General features: G+C 46.0%; 1 protein-coding gene across 1 annotated transcript in view; it reads right to left on the minus strand.

The window, feature by feature from the left end:
- LOC143286620 (perivitellin-2 31 kDa subunit-like) overlaps nucleotides 1–12,016 on the minus strand; it is a 37,623-nt gene extending 25,607 nt beyond the window's left edge. The window contains exons 1-2 of the mRNA XM_076594262.1: nucleotides 11,976–12,016; nucleotides 3,293–3,539 (exon numbers count right to left, since the gene is read on the minus strand). Of these exons, the coding sequence (XP_076450377.1) occupies nucleotides 3,293–3,530 (238 nt within the window). The 5' untranslated portion in view covers nucleotides 3,531–3,539; nucleotides 11,976–12,016. The remainder of the gene's footprint in view (nucleotides 1–3,292; nucleotides 3,540–11,975) is intronic.
- Between the last annotated feature and the right edge of the window lie 15,825 nt (nucleotides 12,017–27,841).

Here is a 27,841-nt window from a genome sequence, read left to right on the forward strand (position 1 = left end):
GTGGTACCTGATGCCAATGCCTACGTCAGCGTCTCTGAAGGCATCTGTCAGCGTGGCTGTAAACATGAGACTGAACAGGGTGGGGGCAAGAACACACCCTTGCTTGACTCCGTTGGAGACAGGGAATGGTTCTGAAGTCTCTCCGTTGTCTTGGACTCGGGCCAGCATCCCATCGTGTAGTTGCCGTATGATGGTGATGAACTTTCTGGGACATCCGTACTTCGCCATGATTCTCCAAAGGCCATCTCTGCTAACAGTATCGAAGGCCTTGGTCAGATTGACATAGGTGGAGTAAAGGTCGGCATTCTGTTCCTGACACTTCTCCTGGAGCTGCCTGGCAGCACACACCAATGTGATAGTCCTGCGTTCTTTCCGGAAGCCACACTGGCTCTCTGGTAGGAGACCTTGCTCAAGGTGCGCTGTGAGACAGTTGAGTAGCACTCTGGCCAGAGTCTTGCCTGCGACAGACAGCAAGGATATTTCACGATGGTTGTCACAGGCCTGACGATTTCCTTTGCGCTTGTACAGGTGTATGATGGAAGCGTGTTTGAAGTCCTGTGGAACTGCCTCATACTGCCAGATGAGCTGGAAACAGCTGACAAAGCTTCTCAGTCAGCGCCATGCCAACCTTCTTTGTAGACCTCAGCTAGAATGGAGTCTGAGCCAGGGGCTTTGCCACTGGATAGCAGACGGATAGCTTTCTGGGTCTCCCCCAAAGTTGGAATGGCATCCAACGACTGACTGACTGACACCTGGTGGAGTCAGTCGATGGCTTCATCATTGATGGTGGAAGGGTGGTTGTCAAAGTGTTTAGCCCATCTCTCAAGGATCCCGTCCTTGTCAGTGATCAGGGTAGAACCATCAGCACTGAGTGGAGCAGATCCGGAGGTGGTGGGACCGTAGACTTCTTTCAGGCCGTTATAGAAGTTCTTCATGTCGTTCCTGTCTGCAAAGCCCTGGATCTCATCAGCTTTGTTGCTCAACCAGGAATCCTGCATCTGCCGCAGCTTCAGCTGGATGGTGCTGCGTGCGCTCTTCAGTATGTCTTTCTTTGACTGTGACTTGGGATCTTCAATGTGGGCTCTGTAGGCTTGGCGTTTGTCTACCAGCAGCTGCTTGATTTCAGTGCAGTTCTCATCAAACCAGTCTTTGTGCTTCCTGGCAGAAGGCCCTAGGCACTCCATGGCAGTGTTGTACACCGTCTCATGCAGTGCGCCCCATGCTGCCTCCACATTCTGGTTGTCCAGCACAGTGGACTCAAGGCGTTCCTCCAGGGTGTCAGCAAAGCCCTGCTTGATGTTGCCTAGCTCCAGCTTGTTGACATTTAGACGTTTGGGTGTTTTCATGCCCTGAGGCCGTCTCTTGGGTTGGATGCGGAGGTTGAGCTTGGAGACGATAAGGCGGTGGTCTGTCCAGCACTCGGCACCACACATGGCCCTCGTGACTCGTAGGTCTTGCCTGTCCCTCTTCCTGACGATGACAAAGTCGATGAGATGCCAATGCCCAGAGCGAAGATGCATCCATGACGTCCTGTTACGGGTAGGGAGGCAGAAGACGGTGTTTGTGATAAGAAGGTCATGCTCGGCTTATGTCTGGAGAAGTAGTTGACCATTGCTGTTACAGTTGCCAACCCCATGCTTCCCGATCACGCCTTCCCAGGAGGTGCTGTCACAGCCAACTCTCGCGTTAAAGTCACCAAGAATGATTAGCTTGTCTGCGTTGGGAACAGTGGTGATGACAGCGTTCAGGTCCTCATAGAACTTGTCCTTGATCTCATCCGGGTTGGTCATGGTGGGCGCGTAGGCGCTGACAATGGTGGTAAACTTCTTCCCGTTGCATAGAGGGAGTTTCATCGTCATCAGGCGATCGTTCACTCCTTTCGGGGGGGCAGCCAGCTTGCCAACGAGGGTTGTCTTCACTGCAAAGCCAACTCCAGCCTGACGTCTCTCTTCAGGTTCACAGCCACTCCAAAAGAAGGTGTAGCCTGCGCCTCGCTCACACAGTTCGCCTTCTTCTGCCAGTCTGGTCTCACTGAAGGCAGCGATGTTGATGTTGTATCTTGCTAGTTCACTCGCAATGAGTGCAGTGCGTCTGTGTGGTCTGTCTGGGTCGCCTCTGTCCAGAAGCGTACGCACGTTCCATGTGGCATTGGTCAGTGGGGTGCTCCTTGTTTTCTTCTTTCTTTCCTTTGTGTGTCAACCACTTGAGTAGGGTTCCCGTCAGCCGCGGTATGCTGACTAGGGTGGTGTGGAGCAGGCAATGTTTGGGGCACCTTTTCTAGCCCCTTCCATATGCCATGGAGGTGAGCAGTGCTGTCTTGAAGAGGGCTGCTCAGTCGCTCAGGGGGCTGCCGATCTCCACCGCTGCTCCAGTCGGTGAAAAACGACCCTATGGCCTAAGCCGCCTGTGTGCAGGTCCGCGGCTACGACTGCCAGTGTACCCACACCTGTCGCTTCGTCACTCGCCTGTCACCACAGGGCTTGGGGAAAATGATGGTATGGGATGAAGGATGACTGATGACTTGCGCGATGACTTTGTTTATAGTGAGGAGTTGCGCACCGTCGACCTCACTCTCTTATCCGAGACCATCTGTATCCAGTAGCAAGACGAGGGTCAAGACGACTGGAGATGGAAACGGATGCAGTGGATGACCAGGATGTCCTATATGCCTCATCCTGCCCTCAGCACTCCACAGTGCTCTGCTGCAGCCGCCTTCCTCTTTGTTGAACCATGATGGTCCGCTGGGGTAGACAAGCCCTAACTCACCAAGGGTTTGAGACCCATTGGCTACCCTCACCTAGTTTAGCCAGCCTGTCAAAGCCGTTGCCCAGGGGTTGGGTGCTGCCGCATGCTAGCAGCTTCTAGGAACCATAAGTGAGAGCTGGGTGCCGGTGGGGACCAACAGAGGACGAACCACTACGTCATAACCATGAAGTACGTCATTTACATGAGTCATCATGTAAACATTTGTTGTCCTTTCAGCATTAATGCTCTGAAGTAGATGACTCCTTTGTGCAGCAGCCCACAACAACCTCCAGCAACACCTGAGACTCCACAAAAGGACTATACACACCCCAGCGCACAGCAACAAAGTGATTAACAGTGGCACACACACACACACACACACACACACACACACACACACACACACAACACAACACAACACAACACACACATACACACACACTAAAGTTTAAAGATGCTAAACTAAAGAATGACACAGACACACACACCTACACACACACACACACACACACACACACGCACACACACACACAGAGGAGTCACTTGCCTGACACAAATACCCAGTCAGTGCCCCTTCTCCCAGTGGTGCCATGCGTGTTGTTCCTGTAGTACACCTTGAAGTCAGTGTCCACGGCCCACACCCCTGCCAGCCCCACCGACAGGAACCTAGCCTTCAGACCAGGGACCTCTTTCATCTGTCTCCCTGTCGTCCCTTTCATCGCCATCACCGTTATCATCATCATCACCGTTATCATCGTCATCACCGTCACCTTCAGCAGCAACATCTTGATGGACTGAACAGTGCAAAATGTTTGGTGGTTTTGATAAACCTGGCAAACTGAAACTTTAAACATGAATTCGGCTGCAGCATCTGTCAACATTATCACGAGTATCATAGTCATCATCAGCATCATAATCACCATCTGTCAACATTATCACGAGTATGGTAGTCATCATCAGCATCATAAACACCATCTATCAACATTATCACGAGTATCGTAGTCATCATCAGCATCATAATCACCATCTATCAACATTATCACGAGTATCGTAGTCATCATCAGCATCATAAACACCATCTGTCAACATTATGACGAGTATGGTAGTCATCATCAGCATCATAAACACCATCTGTCAACATTATGACGAGTATGGTAGTCATCATCAGCATCATAATCACCATCTGTCAACATTATGACGAGTATGGTAGTCATCATCAGCATCATAATCACCATCTGTCAACATTATCACGAGTATCGTAGTCATCATGAGCATCATAAACACCATCTGTCAACATTATCACGAGTATCGTAGTCAACATCAGCTATCACGAGTATGGTAGTCATCATCAGCATCATAAACACCATCTGTCAACATTATCACGAGTATGGTAGTCATCATCAGCATCATAAACACCATCTATCAACATTATCACGAGTATGGTAGTCATCATCAGCATCATAATCACCATCTGTCAACATTATCACGAGTATGGTAGTCATCATCAGCATCATAAACACCATCTATCAACATTATCACGAGTATGGTAGTCATCATCAGCATCATAATCATCATCTGTCAACATTATCACGAGTATGGTAGTCATCATCAGCATCATAATCACCATCTGTCAACATTATCACGAGTATGGTAGTCATCATCAGCATCATAATCACCATCTGTCAACATTATCACGAGTATGGTAGTCATCATCAGCATCATAAACACCATCTATCAACATTATCACGAGTATGGTAGTCATCATCAGCATCATAAACACCATCTATCAACATTATCACGAGTATGGTAGTCATCATCAGCATCATAATCACCATCTATCAACATTATCACGAGTATCGTAGTCATCATCAGCATCATAAACACCATCTGTCAACATTATGACGAGTATGGTAGTCATCATCAGCATCATAATCACCATCTATCAACATTATCACGAGTATCGTAGTCATCATCAGCATCATAAACACCATCTGTCAACATTATCACGAGTATCGTAGTCATCATCAGCATCATAATCACCATCTGTCAACATTATCACGAGTATGGTAGTCATCATCAGCATCATAATCACCATCTGTCAACATTATCACGAGTATCGTAGTCATCATCAGCATCATAATCACCATCTGTCAACATTATCACGAGTATCGTAGTCATCATCAGCATCATAAACACCATCTGTCAACATTATCACGAGTATGGTAGTCATCATCAGCATCATAAACACCATCTGTCAACATTATCACGAGTATCGTAGTCATCATCAGCATCATAAACACCATCTATCAACATTATCACGAGTATCGTAGTCATCATCAGCATCATAAACACCATCTATCAACATTATCACGAGTATGGTAGTCATCATCAGCATCATAAACACCATCTGTCAACATTATCACGAGTATCGTAGTCATCATCAGCATCATAAACACCATCTATCAACATTATCACGAGTATCGTAGTCATCATCAGCATCATAATCACCATCTATCAACATTATCACGAGTATCGTAGTCATCATCAGCATCATAAACACCATCTGTCAACATTATCACGAGTATGGTAGTCATCATCAGCATCATAAACACCATCTGTCAACATTATCACGAGTATGGTAGTCATCATCAGCATCATAAACACCATCTATCAACATTATCACGAGTATGGTAGTCATCATCAGCATCATAAACACCATCTATCAACATTATCACGAGTATCGTAGTCATCATCAGCATCATAAACACCATCTGTCAACATTATGACGAGTATGGTAGTCATCATCAGCATCATAATCACCATCTATCAACATTATCACGAGTATCGTAGTCATCATCAGCATCATAATCACCATCTATCAACATTATCACGAGTATCGTAGTCATCATCAGCATCATAATCACCATCTATCAACATTATCACGAGTATCGTAGTCATCATCAGCATCATAAACACCATCTATCAACATTATCACGAGTATCGTAGTCATCATCAGCATCATAAACACCATCGTCGTCATTACTGACATCCATGTTGTTGCTGCTTTGTAGTTGTTGTTCTTGTTTTTCTCTTTCACCTCTTCGCCTGTTCCTATCTCCACCTCTTCGCCTGATCCTATCTCCACCTCTTCGCCTGTTCCTATCTCCATCTCCACGTCTCCATTCCCCCGCCCTCTTGTTCTGGTTGGTGCTGTTATCGTGTTGTGTAAATGAGTGCATCACAAGTTGATCTATTGGTGGTGGTGGTGGTGTGTAAATGAGTGCATCACAAGTTGATCTATTGGTGGTGGTGGTGGTGTGTAAATGAGTGCATCACAAGTTGACCTATTGGTGGTGGTGGTGGTGTGTAAATGAGTGCATCACAAGTTGATCTGGTGGTGGTGGTGGTGGTGGTGTGTAAATGAGTGCATCACAAGTTGACCTATTGGTGGTGGTGGTGGTGTGTAAATGAGTGCATCGCAAGTTGATCTGGTGGTGGTGGTGGTGGTGGTGGTGTGTAAATGAGTGCATCACAAGTTGATCTGGTGCTCGTGGTGTGTAAGTGAATAATAATAATAATAATATCAATAATGATATTTTATTTTCATATAGCGCTATAATACAAGCATAAGCAAGCTCTGAGCGCTTTACAATCCAGTACCTAAACTGAAACAAGAAAGCATATAAAAAGTGGTAGAAACATAGAACAGAATCATTAACATTATAAAAACACAATGCATAAAACTCACAGTGACACACTCTCAATACTACAACTGTTACACTCCAACACTGACACAAACACACACACACACACACACACACACACACGCACACGCACACGCACACGCACACACGCACATGATTAAACGGCTGAGATAACAGCAATTTTCACTTAAAATACATACATGTAAAAAGGAGCATAATTGTGATCTGCATGCCATAGATTTTGTTAAAAAAAAAAAAAAAAGTAAATTAAAGTTTTGGATAGAAAAGGTAAAAGGGGTAAAAATCATTATCCCTTTCGAACCACACCACCACTATCCAACTACCCATCCCCATTCTCTCTACTCACCCATCACACACACTCACATATCCATGATCCTGGGACAACAGCACTATTTGAGTTATGACAAGTATTTTTTTAAGAGATAAGTTTTAAGATTTGCTTTAAAGGTAGATAGGACAGGAGAGCAGTAGCACTCTCTGTCCTCGACTTTTAAGGACAAGTCGAACTGCACTATTCTGTATTTTTTTTTAAGCTTGTAGAGTTTATCATTGGGAAGGCCAGCTAAGAGAAAATTGCAATAATCTAGGCGGGATAAAATGCAGGCAACAGCAAGTTTGTTAGCAGCATCAACATAGAGGAAGGGGCGGATTTTACAAATCTTACGAAGCTGAAAGTAAAGACCTTTACACAGGTGGTTCACATGAGTTTCCATCGCGAGGGATGAATCCAGGTAAAAACCAAGATTGCGGACAGAACTAGAGAAAGAAATTTCTATGCCAAAACAAATGATAGATGTTGTATTCATCTGCTTGAGCTTTTTTTTTTTTTATTACCAGTCAATATGAGTTCTGTTTTATCATCATTCATTTTTAGTTTGTTTTATTTCATCCACTTTGCTTCATTTTCTATACCAGTTTTAAATTTAGAAGTTAAACATGGAATTTCAGAGGGAATAATAGAATCATGCAGTTGAGAATCGTCAGCAAACAGATGATTATGAGGTACAGACTGTTGGATGACCAAACTTAGACGTTGTGTGTACATTGTAAAGAGTACTGGCCCCAGGAAGGAACCTTGTGGTACCCCATATCTGAGCACAGACGGAACAGACTGGTTTCCATTTACAAGGACAGAGTGTGTGCGACCTGATAAGTAGGAATGAAACCATTTCAGAACAGTACCATTGAGTCCGAACACAGCACACAACCTTCTGAGCATAATGTCATGGTCTATCGTGTCAAATGCTGCAGAAAGGTTCAGCAGTAACAGAACGGATACCTTGCCTGCATCAGATGCTAGCAACAGGTCATTGACCACACGTAATAAGGCCGTTTCCTTGCTGTGTCCCTTTATGTACGCTGACTGAAATGGCTCCAGGACACTGTGGATCTCAAGATGTTTGATAAGCTGGCCAAGCACAATACGCTCTAAAACTTTAGACAGAAATGGGAGGTTTGATACTCGTCTATAGTTTTTCAGCTTTTCGGGATCAAGTCTAGCTTTCTTCAAAAGGGGACACACCAAGGCATGCTTGAAGGACTGTGGAACAACACCTAAAGTCAAGGATATATTCATATTTGTTGTAGTAAGTAGTAATTCTTCTGAACATTGGTAAAATATAGAATGTGGGATAGGATCGAGACTGCATGATTTCTTTGGCATCTTGAGAATGACATTTTTTACCTGTTCCTTGGTAACTGTCTGGAATGTATTGAATTGTGTTCCATCAAAAGTATCAGATTCGCCAAAATTAGTAGGAGAATCAAACCTGCTTCTAAATATATCTGTTTTAGTAGTGAAATAATCAATAAACTTATCAGCTACATTTTCAGAAGGTATATTACTAGGCAGAACAGTTCGGACATCCTTCCCCATCATCTAATTGTCCAAGCGAATCACCCCACAAGTTGTTATTATTACTGTCGTTGTGGAGTGGAAATGAACCACAGTAAAAGTTGTACAGATGTTGTGGGGAAATTGACCACAGTAAAAGTTGTTCAGTTGTATGGAAATTGACCACAGTAAAAGTTGTTCAGTAGTTGTTGTGTGGAAATTGACCACAGTAAAAGTTGTTCAGTTGTTGTGTGGAAATTGACCACAGTAAAAGTTGTTCAGTTGTTGTGTGGAAATTGACCACAGTAAAAGTTGTTCATGTTGTGGTGTGGAAATTGACCACAGTAACATTTGTTCAGTTGTGTGGAAAGTGACCGCACTAAACTGACTACATTAAAAGATGTTGTGATGTGCAAATCGATCACATGGAAAGTTGTTCTTGTTGTTGTGATGTGCAAATCGATCACATGGAAAGTTGTTCTTGTTGTTGTGGTGTGGAAATCTATCACATGGAAAGTTGTTCTTGTTGTTGTGATGGGGAAATCGATCACATCGAAAGTTGTTCTTGCTGTTGTTTTGTGAAAATGGACGACATCAAAAGTTGTTCTTATTGTTGTCGTTGTGGTGTGAAATGGATCACAATACAAGGTGGTGTGGTGTGGAAATCGATTCCATTGAAAGTTGTTCTTTTTGTGGTGTGGAAATGGACCACATTAAAGTTGTTCTTGTGGTGTGAAAATGGACCTAAAAGTTGTTGTGGTGTGGAAATGGACCACACTAAAAGTTGTGGTGTTGGTGTGGAAATGGACCACACTAAAAGTTGTTGCTGTGGTGTAGAGATGGACCACACTAAAAGTTGTTGTGGTGGTGTGGAAATGGACCACACTAAAAGTTGCTGTGGTGTGAAAATGGACGACATAAAAATTGTCCATATTGTTGTGTCTGGAAACGGACGACATCAAAACCTGTTCTTGCTGTTGTACTTGTCGCGGTGGTTGTGGTGGTGGGTATAGGGGTGTTTGTGGTGATAGGTGTTGTGGTGGTGGTGGTGGTGAAGGTTGTGGCGGTGCCTGTGTCCAGGCTGTTACCATGTTTACAGACAGGCGTTACAGCCTTCCTCCCGAGGAAACTGAATTCCTCACCAACCGTGAGACCGATGATCTTTCTCCTGAAGAAACTAACGGACTGAATTTCTCAACAGACTTCAGGCTGATGATCATTCTCCTGAAGAAACTAATTGACTGAATTTCTCAACAGACCTCAGGCTGATGATCTTTCTCCTGAAGAAACTAACGGACTGAATTTCTCAACAGACTTCAGGCTGGTGGTCTTTCTCCTGAAGAAACTAACGGACTGAATTCCTCAACAGAATTCAGGCTGATGATCTTTCTCCTGAAGAAACTAACGGACTGAATTTCTCAACAGACTTCAGGCTGATGATCTTTCTCCTGAAGAAACTAACGGACTGAATTCCTCAACAGACTTCAGGCTGATGATCTTTCTCCTGAAGAAACTAATGGACTGAATTCCTCAACAGACTTCAGGCTCATGGTCTTTCTGTGTTCACTGGAAACTAACGGACTGAATTCCTCAACAGACTTCAGGATGACTGTCCTCCTGGGGAAACTAAGGGACTGAACTCCTCAACAGCCTTGAAGTTGACGGCCTTTCCCGTGTGGAAACTGACTGTTTCATGTTTCCAGCACTTGATGTCAATCGCCAGACAACGAACACTCTTGTACATGTCTTCAGCAGTTTAGCCACGTCAGCCTTGTTCCTGGGTTGGTGCCACTGCTACCTGTGTCTGGTTCTGAGTGGACTGTCGTGTCCAGTTGTCATGGTTCTGAGTGGACTGTCGTGTCCAGTTGTCATGGTTCTGAGTGGACAGTCGTGTCCAGTTGTCATGGTTCTGAGTGGACAGTCGTGTCCAGTTGTCATGGTTCTGAGTGGACAGTCGTGTCCAGTTGTCGTTGGTCCCTAGTTCTGAATGTCACCTTTGTTTATGACACAAAGCTGTCTTTTGGATAACACTATTTCCCGCTCGAAACTGAGAATGTGAATAAATGGTACTCATTTCATTGGATTCCTTCCCTGTTTATCGGACATTTTTCGTTTTTCTGAAGGCCTTGTTTGTGAAATTCTCGTATGTCAGTGTTTCCATGTCCATGAAGGTATATCTGCTTTTAAGCCAAGTGTTCTTCGTTTGAAAAAAACAAACACTTTTTTTTCTTTAAAGGAGTAACCATGAAACACGAACAACCTGTTTGGCTTTTATACAAGAGAGATTATGGAAACCAACAATAATCTCTGAAACAAAACGTCAGTGGCAACCTTTTTGTATCAAGGCCTGACCAGTGCATTGGGACAGTGCATGCCAAGCACCTTCTACATTCCTTTTTCTGTCTGTTTTCCTGAAAGGAGGTGTGGATTCCAGCACACGGAGCAGTCGTCAAGCTCTGACGCCTCATTGAAACTGAAAGCGAATTTAAATGTTTTAACAATAATTTTATGTGGAATTGAACCACACAAAAAACAACGGTTACGTTCTATTTTTAGCACCTGCAATCAAAGAAGAAAATTGTGCTGTTTAGTTTTTAGCACCTGAAAGCAATTGCAACAACTGTGAACTTAACAACCTAAAAATGAGTGTGTGGAGGAGGGGAGTGAGAGGTGCAGGGTAATGTGTGTGCGTGTGTGTGTGTGTGTGTGTGTGTGTATTGGGGCTCATGTACGTTTATGTGTATTTGATTGTGCTTCCATATCTGTGAAACTGCATGTTTGTTGCATATCTGTTATGCATGTGTATGTGTATGTGTGAATGTGTGTCTGCATGTTTTACATTTATTTGCTTATTCATCATCATTGTTGCCTTTTTTATTTATTTCATTTCATTCTATTTATGTATTTATTTATTATTATTATTATTATTATTATTATTTAATTTATTTATTTTATTATATATATATATATATTTTTTGTTTTTTTTGTTTTTTGTTGTTTTTTTTGGTTTTTTTGAGAGCTTACACTTGACTTCATCAAGTTTTTGCGCCTTATAGATATTATCATTATTAGTAGTAGTTCTCTTTTATGTATCTATCAATTAATTAATTATTTATTTATTTACTTAATTCTTTTTCATTTTATTCATTTATTTATTTATTTGTTTATTTTATTTTTTTGTTTGTTTGTTTTGTTTTTTATTCATTTTATTTTCTTATTTATTTAATTTAATTTATTAATTTATTTATTTATTTTATTTCATTTATTTTATTTTTGTTTTTGTTTTTCTCAAGGCCTGACAAAGCGCGTTGTGTTACGCTGCTGGTCAGGCATCTGCTTGGCAGATGTGGTGTAGCGTATATGGATTTGTCCGAACGCAGTGACGCCTCCTTGAGCTACCGATGCTGATACTGATACTTAACAACCATCCTTACTTCTCACCCCTTGGGGGTTAGAACTGAACGATAGTTGGCGTGAGAGACAGAGACAGAGACAGACAGATAGACATAGACAGACAGAGACAGACATAGACAGAGACAGACAGAGACAGACAGATAGACATAGACAGACAGAGACAGACAGAGACAGAGACAGACAGAGACAGACAGACAGACACAGACATAGACAGACAGCGAGACAGACAGAGAGAGACAGAGACAGAGAGTTCAGACCTTTCCGCTAACAGAGCCAGGCAGCCAGGTGTCCAGATGGAAGCAGACGTGGACCATCAGACATCCTCAACTTTTATTCAGTTCTCAGCCACCCCTACCTCTCCCCCACCCCTCCCCCACCCCACCCCCACCACCCACACAAACTCCCTAAAACACGTCCTCAATTCACAGCTGGCGATCTGCTTAATTATCCCATCTGCTTTACTTTGACATGGAACTGTAATTTTCCAACGGTTACCTCCCCCTCCTATCTCTCACTCTTTCCATGTGTGTGTGTGTGTGTGTGTGTGTGTGTGTGTGTGTGTGTGTTTGTGTGTGTGTGTGTGCGTTTGTATGTACGTTTGTGCGTCCGTTTGTGAGTGCGCGTGTCTGTATAACATCAGACTGGAGTGCAGTCTGGTGAGATTGTAATTAAACTGGAAATTGATTCCACGAAAAATACTGTAATTGTTTTGCAAAGACCTATGGATTGAAGGCAGGCCAATTTGCATAAAAATCACCTTCTCCCGTTATCAGTCCGTTAAATCTTCTCTCTCTCTCTCTCTCTCTCTCTCTCTCTCTCTCTCTCTCTCTCTCACACACACACACACACACACTCTCTCTCTCTCTCTCGCACATTGATTCTGTCTGTAAAAGGTTGGCACGCAGTCTGTTCTTACTCAATCAGCTCAAACCTTACATAAACAGTGAAGCTCGCAAAATGTTCTTCCACGCTCACTGTCTTTCTCACGTCAACTATGCGTCTGTTGTCTGGAACTGTGCTGCAGATGTTCATCTTAAGAAACTAAATTCTCTCTACAAGAGAGCAGCCAGATTAATTCTATCAGATCACTCACTGTCAACGTTAAAAAGGCAAGCCAGATTTAATATCCTTCCACTTCAAAACCAGCTAGAATTCAACAATACCTTAGCACCACAATATCTCAAACACCTGCTTACACGAGCCTCATGCCGATACGGCTCTAACAAATAAATTTTGCCACGTACCCGAATTGATTTGTTCCAAACTAGTTTTGCATTTTCGGGTGCATCCCTGTGGAACTCCCTTCCTTTGCACATACAAACGGACAGTTCTCTTCCTATTTTCAAATCAAGTCTGATAAACATCTTCACCCCTTCCAACAGTAAATAACTCTGATCTTTGAATTACTGTAGACAGTAACAAAGGGGTCAGTTATGTCTTATTTACTGTATCAGTTATTGTCGCTGTTCTTTTCTTGCTTTCTCATTTCATCGTGTTTTGTTTTGCTCTTTCCTTTTTTCTTTCTATTTCTTATGCACGCATAAATCTATTCATTTCGTTCTATCATAATCGTGACAAATGTCCAAGTAATATTGGTGATGGTGGTAGTCACTGTAGTATGCTGCACTTGCCACACGTAGATTTCAGAGACAATAACAATGGTGGTGGTGGTTGGGGGGTGTGTCCATCGAAATCGATTATGGCCATCGTTGTCATCCAGCTGGGGGATGGGGGAAGGGTGGTGGTGGTGGGGGGGATGCTCATGAATCTGTCTGTGAATGCGCAGATGGCTGAATAGTCCAATCTGCGCACGAAATGTTCGCTGACAGTTGGGGCAGACAAAGACAGGCATATCATTGTCAGGGAACTTGTTTGCCCGTGACTTTCTGGCTTGCCTCTTCTGAACAGCTGCAGCAGTCCTGTTGGCCTCGCACAACTTGGCGCCTTTGTGCACAGCAGCGCGCCATTTGTAACGGTCCACTGCAGATTCCTCCCAGGAGTCAGGGTTGATATCAAACGCTTTCAGAGAGACTTTCAGAGTATCTCTGAAGCGCTTCTTCTGTCCTCCGTGTGATCTTCATTTTACATTTGGTATCAACGGCACTGTTCTAAACTGGTTCAAATCTTATCTCACTGATCGATTCCAGTCTGTCACTGTTGATCATTTCCAATCTGAACCCGTTAAAATCGAACATGGAGTCCCACAGGGATCTGTTTTAGGCCCATTGCTCTTCACACTGTACACTGCTCCTCTCGCTGAAATTATCAACCGCCATAATATCAGTCATCATTCTTATGCTGATGACACTCAATTCCAGAAGAGTGATACCCCTGAAAAATTGTTGTCGCTCTTGCAAGAAACATCCAACTGCTTCCTGGACATTCAAAACTGGATGACTCGAAATAAGTTACAATTGAACGCGGACAAAACTGAAGCAATGATCATAGGAACTAAACAAAAACTGTCTTCCATCACAATTGACACAATCAAACTTGACAGTACATCCATCCCTCTTTTCACGTCAGTCAGGAACCTCGGTGTTGTCCTTGACAATACACTGTCCATGCAAACATTTATCAGTCAGACATGTCAGTCCTGCTACTGTCAACTGCGACGCATCAGTGCCGTCCGGAAATATCTATCCACTGACGCAACATCTAGACTTGTCGTTTCTTTCATTCTCTCTCGCCTTGACTACTGTAACTCTTTATTGTCTGGTCTGCCTGCTTCATCCATTCAGCCCCTTCAGCGCATACAAACCTCTGCTGCCCGACTCGTCCTCAGAAAGAAAAGATCTGAGCACATCACTCCTCTTTTGCAACATCTCCACTGGCTCCCTGTCTCACACCGAATAAAGTACAAGATCAGCACTCTATGTTATAGATGCATTCACAGAACTGCCCCTTCCTATCTCTGCGGCTGCCTTCACCTCTACACTCCATCTCGCTCACTACGATCGGCCTCGGATCCACTCTGTTTACGCATACCCAGATTCAAACACTCGACTATTGGCCGCCGTTCTTTCTCTGTTTCTGGACCTTGCGATTGGAATGAACTTCCTTTTTCGCTTCGTCAAGTGTCCACACTCAGCTCTTTCAAGTCTGGCCTTAAAACCCACCTCTTCCCAAAATAGCCTCCCTTGCCTGCCCTTCCTTGTCTTTAGTTTCTACAGTATTAGAGTTATGCATGCCTGTGAATGACTGGTGCGAAAGCGCTTTGATTTGTCTCTGCACAAGATCCAGCGCTATATAAATACCATTAGTATTATCTCTTCCCTTGTTTCAGCTCGCCATAGAAGAGCCTTTTGGGCAGCCGATGGTCTGGCATGTGCGCCACGTGTCCAGCCCAGCGAAGCTGCGACTGCATCAGGATGGTGAAGATGCTGGGAAGGGTGGCTTTTGCAAGCACCTCCGTGTCTGGGGTCCTCTCTTGCCACTTGATGTTCAGTAGCTTCCTGAGGCATGTTGTGTGGAAGTGGTTCAGCTTCTTGGCATGTCGTTGGTACACTGTCCAAGTTTCGCAGGCGTACAGTAGTGTGGGGAGAACTACTGCTCTGTAGACCTTTAGCTTGGTCTCAAGACCAATGCCTCTTTTGTTCCAGACATTTGCATAGTCTGCCAAAGGTTGCGCTTGCTCTTGCAATCCTGACGTTCACTTCATCGTCGATGGTCGCATTTCGTGACAGTGTGCTGCCAAGGTATGTGAACCGCTCCACCGCACTGAGTCTCTGACGTGGGTTTCCCTGGGGCTGGCTGATGGAGAACTTCAGTTTTCCTCGAATGATGGGAAGGCCGAAGTTCCTGCTGGCAGTGGCAAACTTGTCAACGCTGAGTTGTATGTCAGCTTCAGATCCAGCGTTGAGGGCACAATCATCAGCAAACAAAAAGTCTCTGATGATGTCTGTCATGACCTTCGTTTTTGCTTGAAGCCTTCTGAGGTTAAACAACTTGCCATCTGTTTGGTACTTTAGGCCGATTCCAACATCGCCATCTCTAAAGGCATCAGTAAGCATTGCAGAGAACATGAGGCTGAACAGTGTTGGCGCCAGGAACACCCGGATGTTTCTGGAACTTCTACACTGATGACATCTCTCTGTCTCTCTCTCTGTGACTTACTGTCCTATCCATCTGTCAGTCTTAGTGTGTGTGTGTGTGAGGGAGGGGGGTCGGAGGGAGGGGGTGCTGTCAGTGTGTGTGCGTGCGTGTGTGGGTATGCATGTGTGTGCGCTCGCGCGCGAGCGTCAGTGTGTGTATGCATGTGTGTGCACGGGTGTGGGGGTGGGGGTGGGGGTGGGGTTGTTTTCTTCATTATGTATACCCTTCTGCATGAAAACCTTTTCCTTTCATTTATGTGTGTGCTATCTGTAATAGATGTAGGTTAGCGAGGACAGATTGGAAGAATAGGCTATGCCTAAAATCTTAATCCTTGAATAAAAACGTTTTGAGTACTGAGTTCTGAGTTCTCTCTCTCTCTCTCTCTCTCTCTCTCTCTGTGTGTGTGTGTGTGTGTGTGTGTGTGTGTGTGTGTGTGTGTGGTTGCATGTTATAATTTTATTCGAATGTAGTATATAAAAAAAAAAAAATCCAGCAGGACGTCCTTACAAATGACCTCTTCTACACTGTTGTGCCCACAGCAACACCTTGACGTGGAGTCCCTGTTTTCACACACCTTGACGTGGTGTCCCTGTTTTCACACATTTTGATGTGGTGTCCCTGTTTTCACACACCTTGACGTGGTGTCCCTGTTTTCACACACCTTGACGTAGTGTCCCTGTTTTCACACACCTTGACGTGGTGTCCCTGTTTTCACACACCTTGATGTGGTGTCCCTGTTTTCACACACCTTGACGTGGTGTCCCTGTTTTCACACACCTTGACGTGGTGTCCCTGTTTTCACACACCTTGATGTGGTGTCCCTGTTTTCACACACCTGGAGGTGGTGTCCCTGTTTTCACACACCTTGACGTGGTGTCCCTGTTTTCACATACCTTGCTGTCTTGGTGTCCCTGTTTTCACAAACCTTGCTGTCTTGGTGTCCCTGTTTTCACACACCTGGACGTGGTGTCCCTGTTCTCACACACCTTGACGTAGTGTCCCTGGTTTCACACACCTTAATGTGGTGTCCCTGTTTTCACACACCTTGACGTAGTGTCCCTGTTTTCACACATTTTGATGTGGTGTCCCTGTTTTCACACACCTTGATGTGGTGTCCCTGTTTTCACACACCTTGACGTAGTGTCCCTGTTTTCACACACCTTGATGTGGTGTCCCTGTTTTCCCACACCTTGACTTGGTGTCCCTGCTTTCACACACCTTGATGTGGTGTCCCTGTTTTCACACACCTGGAGGTGGTGTCCCTGTTTTCACACACCTTGACGTGGTATCCCTGTTTTCACATACCTTGCTGTCTTGGTGTCCCTGTTTTCACAAACCTTGCTGTCTTGGTGTCCCTGTTTTCACACACCTGGACGTGGTGTCCCTGTTCTCACACACCTTGACGTAGTGTCCCTGGTTTCACACACCTTAATGTGGTGTCCCTGTTTTCACACCCCTTGACGTGGTGTCCCTGTTTTCACACACCTTGACGTGGTGTCCCTGTTTTCACACACCTTGACGTAGTGTCCCTGGTTTCACACACCTTGATGTGGTGTCCCTGTTCTCACACACCTTGACGTAGTGTCCCTGGTTTCACACACCTTGATGTGGTGTCCCTGTTTTAACACACCTTGACGTGGTGTCCCTGTTTTCACACACCTTGCTGTCTTGGTGTCCCTGTTTTCACACACCTGGACGTGATGTCCCTGTTTTCACACACCTTGATGTGGTGTCACTGTTTTCACTCACCTGGACGTGGTGTCCCTGTTTTCACACCCCTTGACGTAGTGTCCCTGGTTTCACACACCTTGACGTGGTGTCCCTGTTTTCACACCCCTTGACGTGGTGTCCCTGTTTTCACACACCTTGACGTGGTGTCCCTGTTTTCACACACCTTGACGTGGTGTCCCTGTTTTCACACACCTTGACGTGGTGTCCCTGTTTTCACACACCTTGACGTAGTGTCCCTGGTTTCACACACCTTGACGTGGTGTCCCTGTTTTCACACCCCTTGACGTGGTGTCCCTGTTTTCACACACCTTGACGTGGTGTCCCTGTTTTCACACACCTTGACGTGGTGTCCCTGGTTTCACACACCTTGATGTGGTGTCCCTGTTCTCACACACCTTGACGTAGTGTCCCTGGTTTCACACACCTTAATGTGGTGTCACTGTTTTCACACACCTTGACGTGGTGTCCCTGTTCTCACACACCTTGACGTAGTGTCCCTGTTTTCACACACCTTAATGTGGTGTCACTGTTTTCACACACCTTGACGTGGTGTCCCTGTTTTCACACACCTTGCTGTCTTGGTGTCCCTGTTTTCACACACTTGGACGTGATGTCACTGTTTTCACAAACCTTGCTGTCTTGGTGTCCCTGTTTTCACACACCTGGACGTGGTGTCCCTGTTCTCACACACCTGGACGTAGTGTCCCTGTTTTCACACACCTTGACGTGGTGTCCCTGTTTTCACACACCTTGACGTGGTGTCCCTGTTTTCACACCCCTTGACGTGGTGTCCCTGTTTTCACACACCTTGACGTGGTGTCACTGTTTTCACTCACCTGGACGTGGTGTCCCTGTTTTCACACACCTTGACGTGGTGTCCCTGTTTTCACACACCTTGACGTGGTGTCCCTGTTTTCACACCCATTGATGTGGTGTCCCTGTTTTCACACACCTTGATGTGGTGTCCCTGTTTTCACACACCTTGATGTGATGTCACTGTTTTCACACACCTTGACGTGGTGTCCCTGTTTTCACACACCTTGACGTGGTGTCCCTGTTTTCACACACCTTGATGTGGTGTCCCTGTTTTCACACACCTTGATGTGGTGTCCCTGTTTTCACACACCTTGATGTGGTGTCACTGTTTTCACACACCTTGATGTGGTGTCCCTGTTTTCACACACCTTGATGTGATGTCACTGTTTTTACACACCTGGACGTGGTGTCCCTGTTCTCACACACCTTGCTGTCTTGGTGTCCCTGTTTTCACACACCTGGCTGTCTTGGTGTCCCTTTTTTCACACACCTTGATGTGATGTCACTGTTTTCACACACCTTGACGTGGTTTCCCTGTTTTCACACACCTTGACGTGGTGTCCCTGTTTTCACACACCTTGACGTGGTGTCCCTGTTTTCACACCCCTTGACGTGGTGTCCCTGTTTTCACACCCCTTGACGTGGTGTCCCTGTTTTCACACACCTTGACGTGGTGTCCCTGTTTTCACACACCTTGATGTGATGTCACTGTTTTCACACACCTTGACGTGGTGTCCCTGTTTTCACACACCTTGATGTGGTGTCCCTGTTTTCACACACCTTGACGTGGTGTCACTGTTTTCACACACCTTGATGTGATGTCACTGTTTTCACACACCTTGACGTGGTGTCCCTGTTTTCACACACCTTGACGTGGTGTCACTGTTTTCACACACCTTGACGTGGTGTCCCTGTTTTCACATACCTTGCTGTCTTGGTGTCCCTGTTTTCACACACCTGGCTGTCTTGGTGTCCCTGTTTTCACACACCTTGATGTGGTGTCACTGTTTTCACACACCTTGATGTGGTGTCCCTGTTTTCACACACCTTGACGTGGTGTCACTGTTTTCACACACCTTGCTGTCTTGGTGTCCCTGTTTTCACACACCTGGCTGTCTTGGTGTCCCTGTTTTCACACACCTTGATGTGATGTCACTGTTTTTACACACCTGGACGTGGTGTCCCTGTTCTCACACACCTTGCTGTCTTGGTGTCCCTGTTTTCACACACCTGGCTGTCTTGGTGTCCCTTTTTTCACACACCTTGATGTGATGTCACTGTTTTCACACACCTTGACGTGGTGTCCCTGTTTTCACACACCTTGACGTGGTGTCCCTGTTTTCACACACCTTGACGTGGTGTCCCTGTTTTCACACCCCTTGACGTGGTGTCCCTGTTTTCACACCCCTTGACGTGGTGTCCCTGTTTTCACACACCTTGACGTGGTGTCCCTGTTTTCACACACCTTGATGTGATGTCACTGTTTTCACACACCTTGACGTGGTGTCCCTGTTTTCACACACCTTGATGTGGTGTCCCTGTTTTCACACACCTTGACGTGGTGTCACTGTTTTCACACACCTTGATGTGATGTCACTGTTTTCACACACCTTGACGTGGTGTCCCTGTTTTCACACACCTTGACGTGGTGTCCCTGTTTTCACACACCTTGACGTGGTGTCACTGTTTTCACACACCTTGACGTGGTGTCCCTGTTTTCACATACCTTGCTGTCTTGGTGTCCCTGTTTTCACACACCTGGCTGTCTTGGTGTCCCTGTTTTCACACACCTTGATGTGATGTCACTGTTTTCACACACCTTGCTGTCTTGGTGTCCCTGTTTTCACACACCTGGACGTGGTGTCCCTGTTTTCACACACCTTGACGTGGTGTCCCTGTTTTCACACACCTTGACGTGGTGTCCCTGTTTTCACACACCTTGACGTGGTGTCCCTGTTTTCACACACCTGGACGTGGTGTCACTGTTTTCACATACCTTGCTGTCTTGGTGTCCCTGTTTTCACACACCTTGCTGCCATGCTTCCCTGTTTTCACACACACACATTATCATTATTACTGTTATTATTATTATTATTATTACTTTTATTTTTTATGTTATTGTTGTTCTTGTTGTTGTTTTCATTATCATTATTATCATTGTTGTTGTTGTTATTATTATTATTCTTTTCTTGTTTTTGATATTGTCGTCCCCGTCGTCGTTGTAAACATTCTTGTTCTTGTTCATCTCCGTCTGAATCCTTCAATGCTTCTTCTTCATCTTCTTTGTATCTATTCTGTTTCTTTTGCAAAGGAGAGGGTAAAACTCACACACACACACACACACACACACACACACACACACACACACACACGTGTTAAATATCGAACAAATTGTGCCGATAAACGTTTTCGGTTCTGTGACAGTGAGATATTGTTCTCACCGTGTATAGACATGTGGGAGGGGTGGGGCAGTAGCGGGGGCGGGAGAGGGGTGGGGGAGACACACGTGGTCACGTGATATGGGGCCACCAATAATCATTGGCTGAATCAGCACGGTTTTCGTTAACGGGACGACACTGCTGTAGCTGCTGTTGTGCAGACACACACACACACACACACACACACACACACACAGAGGTAGACGAACAATAAATAATAATACATAGTTTTTCTATAACGCGATATCCAGCACCAGTGCTGCTCAAAGCGCCTTACATCATAACTGACTATAAACGCCATGAAAAAACATATCAACCGCTATCGGACAGTGGAAAACATCCAGTGTGTTCATATGAATGCAAAAGCACACTAAAGATTATAAAAGCTATGAAATAAATAAGGCTTAGATTAAAACAATATAACACACACACACACACACACACACACACACACACACACACAGATATATAAATGTCCCTCCCTTACAGACACACACACACTGACTTTAAATATCAACTGCACAAAAAACAAAATCACACAAGAATTAAAATATTTCTTATTTTCTAACATAGAATTATGTTCGGACACACTAACATGTCTACACACTTACACACGAGTACCAGAGCATTGTAACCTCACAAACACATGCACTCACGCACACACACACACACACACACACACACACACACACACACACACACACACACACACACACACGCCCATTAAAAATAACCAGATAGAAAAAATGACATCACATCTAAGACCGAAACTACATAAAATACACAATGCATTAAAACAGGACCATAAAAATACTAGCACAGAGATACTTGCCAACAAGCATACCTTGGTTTAACCATTCCGCCCAGAACAAAAATGCTTACGGAAAAGGTAAGTTTTCAGATCTGACTTAAAGGAATGTAGATCAGAGGAATTTCTAAGAGATGAAGGTAGATAGTTCCACACTTGGGGAACCTGAGCTCCGAAAGACCTATTTCCAGCGCATTTCAGATTAGTCCTTGGAACTTTAATGTTATATTGCGGTTCATATGCTTCCAATACAGAGGAGAAATACAATGGAAGAGACTTGTCAAAATGTTTGAAGGCGAGTGTTGCTAACTTATAGTGAATGCAGGACTCAATTGGAAGCCAGTGGAACTGATTCACCAGAGGTATAACATGATCAGATTTCTTTTTGGCGAGAACCAGTCGTGCAGCATTGTTCTGGATTTTCTGTAATTTGTTGATGGAGGAAGATGGTAAACCTGCAAGAGTGGAATTTCCTTTCACCTGTTTCTCTCCCTCCCTCCTCATCAGTCACACCCTCACTCACACTGTTAACTTCCTCCTTACACCTGTTTCTCCCCTCCCTCCTGTCCATTCACACCCTCTCTCACACTGTTAACTTCCTCCTTAGACCTGTTTCTTCTCTCCTCTCCATTCACACCCTCTCTCACACTGTTAACTTCCTCCTTTCACCTGTTTCTCCCCTCCCTCTCCATTCACACCCTCTCTCACACTGTTAACTTCCTCCTTTCACCTGTTTCTCCCCTCCCTCCCTCTCCATTCACACCCTCTCTCACACTGTTAACTTCCTCCTTACACCTGTTTCTCCCCTCCCACTCCATTCACACCCTCTCCCACACTGTTAACTTCCTCCTTAGACCTGTTTCTCCCCTCCCTCCCTCTCCATTCACACCCTCTCTCACACTGTTAACTTCCTCCTTTCACCTGTTTCTCCCCTCCCTCTCCATTCACACCCTCTCTCACACTGTTAACTTCCTCCTTTCACCTGTTTCTCCCCTCCCTCCCTCTCCATTCACACCATCTCTCACACTGTTAACTTCCTCCTTACACCTGTTTCTCCCCTCCCTCCTCTCCATTCACACCCTCTCCCACACTGTTAACTTCCTCCTTTCACCTGTTTCTCCCCTCCCTCTGCATTCACACCATCTCTCACACTGTTAACTTCCTCCTTAGACCTGTTTCTCCCCTCCCTCTCCGTTCACACCCTCTCTCACACTGTTAACTTCCTCCTTTCACCTGTTTCTCCCCTCCCTCCCTCTCCATTCACACCCTCTCTCACACTGTTAACTTCCTCCTTAGACCTGTTTCTTCTCTCCCTCTCCATTCACACCCTCTCTCACACTGTTAACTTCCTCCTTTCACCTGTTTCTCCCCTCCCTCCCTCTCCATTCACACCCTCTCTCACACTGTTAACTTCCTCCTTTCACCTGTTTCTCCCCTCCCTCCTGTCCATTCACACCCTCTCTCACACTGTTATCTTCCTCCTTTCACCTGTTTCTCCCCTCCCTCTCCGTTCACACCCTCTCTCACACTGTTAACTTCCTCCTTTCACCTGTTTCTCCCCTCCCTCCCTCTCCATTCACACCCTCTCTCACACTGTTAACTTCCTCCTTTCACCTGTTTCTCCCCTCCCTCTCCATTCACACCCTCTCTCACACTGTTAACTTCCTCCTTTCACCTGTTTCTCCCCTCCCTCCCTCTCCATTCACACCCTCTCTCACACTGTTAACTTCCTCCTTTCACCTGTTTCTCTCCTCCCTCCCTCTCCATTCACACCATCTCTCACACTGTTATCTTCCTCCTTTCACCTGTTTCTCCCCTCCCTCCTGTCCATTCACACCCTCTCTCACACTGTTAACTTCCTCCTTTCACCTGTTTCTCTCCTCCCTCCTCTCCATTCACACCCTCTCCCACACTGTTAACTTCCTCCTTTCACATGTTTCTCTCCTAGATCCTCTCTCCTCTCCATTCACACCCTCTCTCACACTGTTATCTTCCTCCTTTCACCTGTTTCTCCCCTCCCTCTCCATTCACACCCTCTCTCACACTGTTAACTTCCTCCTTTCACCTGTTTATCTCCTCCCTCCTGTCCATTCACACCCTCTCTCACACTGTTAACTTTCTCCTTTCACCTGTTTCTCCCCTCCCTCCTGTCCATTCACACCCTCTCTCACACTGTTAACTTCCTCCTTTCACCTGTTTCTCCCCTACCTCCCTCTCCGTTCACACCATCTCTCACACTGTTAACTTCCTCCTTAGACCTGTTTCTTCTCTCCCTCTCCATTCACACCCTCTCTCACACTGTTAACTTCCTCCTTAGACCTGTTTCTTCTCTCCCTCTCCATTCACACCCTCTCTCACACTGTTAACTTCCTCCTTTCACCTGTTTCTCCCCTCCCTCCCTCTCCATTCACACCCTCTCTCACACTGTTAACTTCCTCCTTAGACCTGTTTCTCCCCTCCCTCTCCGTTCACACCCTCTCTCACACTGTTAACTTCCTCCTTTCACCTGTTTCTCCCCTCCCTCCCTCTCCATTCACACCCTCTCTCACACTGTTAACTTCCTCCTTTCACCTGTTTCTCCCCTCCCTCTCCATTCACACCCTCTCTCACACTGTTAACTTCCTCCTTTCACCTGTTTCTCCCCTCCCTCTCCATTCACACCCTCTCTCACACTGTTAACTTCCTCCTTTCACCTGTTTCTCCCCTCCCTCTGCATTCACACCATCTCTCACACTGTTAACTTCCTCCTTACACCTGTTTCTCCCCTCCCTCTCCATTCACACCCTCTCCCACACTGTTAACTTCCTCCTTAGACCTGTTTCTCCCCTCCCTCCCTCTCCATTCACACCCTCTCTCACACTGTTAACTTCCTCCTTTCACCTGTTTCTCCCCTCCCTCTCCATTCACACCCTCTCTCACACTGTTAACTTCCTCCTTAGACCTGTTTCTTCTCTCCCTCTCCATTCACACCCTCTCTCACACTGTTAACTTCCTCCTTTCACCTGTTTCTCCCCTCCCTCCCTCTCCATTCACACCCTCTCTCACACTGTTAACTTCCTCCTTTCACCTGTTTCTCCCCTCCCTCCTGTCCATTCACACCCTCTCTCACACTGTTATCTTCCTCCTTTCACCTGTTTCTCCCCTCCCTCTCCGTTCACACCCTCTCTCACACTGTTAACTTCCTCCTTTCACCTGTTTCTCCCCTCCCTCCCTCTCCATTCACACCCTCTCTCACACTGTTAACTTCCTCCTTTCACCTGTTTCTCCCCTCCCTCTCCATTCACACCCTCTCTCACACTGTTAACTTCCTCCTTTCACCTGTTTCTCCCCTCCCTCCCTCTCCATTCACACCCTCTCTCACACTGTTAACTTCCTCCTTTCACCTGTTTCTCTCCTCCCTCCCTCTCCATTCACACCATCTCTCACACTGTTATCTTCCTCCTTTCACCTGTTTCTCCCCTCCCTCCTGTCCATTCACACCCTCTCTCACACTGTTAACTTCCTCCTTTCACCTGTTTCTCTCCTCCCTCCTCTCCATTCACACCCTCTCCCACACTGTTAACTTCCTCCTTTCACCTGTTTCTCTCCTCCCTCCTCTCCATTCACACCCTCTCTCACACTGTTATCTTCCTCCTTTCACCTGTTTCTCCCCTCCCTCTCCATTCACACCCTCTCTCACACTGTTAACTTCCTCCTTTCACCTGTTTATCTCCTCCCTCCTGTCCATTCACACCCTCTCTCACACTGTTAACTTCCTCCTTTCACCTGTTTCTCCCCTCCCTCCTGTCCATTCACACCCTCTCTCACACTGTTAACTTCCTCCTTTCACCTGTTTCTCCCCTCCCTCCCTCTCCGTTCACACCATCTCTCACACTGTTAACTTCCTCCTTAGACCTGTTTCTTCTCTCCCTCTCCATTCACACCCTCTCTCACACTGTTAACTTCCTCCTTAGACCTGTTTCTTCTCTCCCTCTCCATTCACACCCTCTCTCACACTGTTAACTTCCTCCTTTCACCTGTTTCTCCCCTCCCTCCCTCTCCATTCACACCCTCTCTCACACTGTTAACTTCCTCCTTAGACCTGTTTCTCCCCTCCCTCTCCGTTCACACCCTCTCTCACACTGTTAACTTCCTCCTTTCACCTGTTTCTCCCCTCCCTCCCTCTCCATTCACACCCTCTCTCACACTGTTAACTTCCTCCTTTCACCTGTTTCTCCCCTCCCTCTCCATTCACACCCTCTCTCACACTGTTAACTTCCTCCTTTCACCTGTTTCTCCCCTCCCTCTCCATTCACACCCTCTCTCACACTGTTAACTTCCTCCTTTCACCTGTTTCTCCCCTCCCTCTGCATTCACACCATCTCTCACACTGTTAACTTCCTCCTTACACCTGTTTCTCCCCTCCCTCTCCATTCACACCCTCTCCCACACTGTTAACTTCCTCCTTAGACCTGTTTCTCCCCTCCCTCCCTCTCCATTCACACCCTCTCTCACACTGTTAACTTCCTCCTTTCACCTGTTTCTCCCCTCCCTCTCCATTCACACCCTCTCTCACACTGTTAACTTCCTCCTTAGACCTGTTTCTTCTCTCCCTCTCCATTCACACCCTCTCTCACACTGTTAACTTCCTCCTTTCACCTGTTTCTCCCCTCCCTCCCTCTCCATTCACACCCTCTCTCACACTGTTAACTTCCTCCTTTCACCTGTTTCTCCCCTCCCTCCTGTCCATTCACACCCTCTCTCACACTGTTATCTTCCTCCTTTCACCTGTTTCTCCCCTCCCTCTCCGTTCACACCCTCTCTCACACTGTTAACTTCCTCCTTTCACCTGTTTCTCCCCTCCCTCCCTCTCCATTCACACCCTCTCTCACACTGTTAACTTCCTCCTTTCACCTGTTTCTCCCCTCCCTCTCCATTCACACCCTCTCTCACACTGTTAACTTCCTCCTTTCACCTGTTTCTCCCCTCCCTCCCTCTCCATTCACACCCTCTCTCACACTGTTAACTTCCTCCTTTCACCTGTTTCTCTCCTCCCTCCCTCTCCATTCACACCCTCTCTCACACTGTTAACTTCCTCCTTTCACCTGTTTCTCCCCTCCCTCTCCATTCACACCCTCTCTCACACTGTTAACTTCCTCCTTTCACCTGTTTCTCCCCTCCCTCCCTCTCCATTCACACCCTCTCTCACACTGTTATCTTCCTCCTTTCACCTGTTTCTCCCCTCCCTCCTGTCCATTCACACCCTCTCTCACACTGTTAACTTCCTCCTTTCACCTGTTTCTCTCCTCCCTCCTCTCCATTCACACCCTCTCCCACACTGTTAACTTCCTCCTTTCACCTGTTTCTCTCCTCCCTCCTCTCCATTCACACCCTCTCTCACACTGTTATCTTCCTCCTTTCACCTGTTTCTCCCCTCCCTCTCCATTCACACCCTCTCTCACACTGTTAACTTCCTCCTTTCACCTGTTTATCTCCTCCCTCCTGTCCATTCACACCCTCTCTCACACTGTTAACTTCCTCCTTTCACCTGTTTCTCCCCTCCCTCCTGTCCATTCACACCCTCTCTCACACTGTTAACTTCCTCCTTTCACCTGTTTCTCCCCTCCCTCCCTCTCCGTTCACACCATCTCTCACACTGTTAACTTCCTCCTTAGACCAGTTTCTTCTCTCCCTCTCCATTCACACCCTCTCTCACACTGTTAACTTCCTCCTTAGACCTGTTTCTTCTCTCCCTCTCCATTCACACCCTCTCTCACACTGTTAACTTCCTCCTTTCACCTGTTTCTCCCCTCCCTCCCTCTCCATTCACACCCTCTCTCACACTGTTAACTTCCTCCTTAGACCTGTTTCTCCCCTCCCTCTCCGTTCACACCCTCTCTCACACTGTTAACTTCCTCCTTTCACCTGTTTCTCCCCTCCCTCCCTCTCCATTCACACCCTCTCTCACACTGTTAACTTCCTCCTTTCACCTGTTTCTCCCCTCCCTCTCCATTCACACCCTCTCTCACACTGTTAACTTCCTCCTTTCACCTGTTTCTCCCCTCCCTCTCCATTCACACCCTCTCTCACACTGTTATCTTCCTCCTTTCACCTGTTTCTCCCCTCCCTCCCTCTCCATTCACACCCTCTCTCACACTGTTAACTTCCTCCTTACACCTGTTTCTCCCCTCCCTCTCCATTCACACCCTCTCCCACACTGTTAACTTCCTCCTTAGACCTGTTTCTCCCCTCCCTC

This window comes from Babylonia areolata, chromosome 10, assembly GCF_041734735.1.
Source record: "Babylonia areolata isolate BAREFJ2019XMU chromosome 10, ASM4173473v1, whole genome shotgun sequence".
Taxonomy (NCBI): Eukaryota; Metazoa; Mollusca; class Gastropoda; order Neogastropoda; family Buccinidae; genus Babylonia; species Babylonia areolata.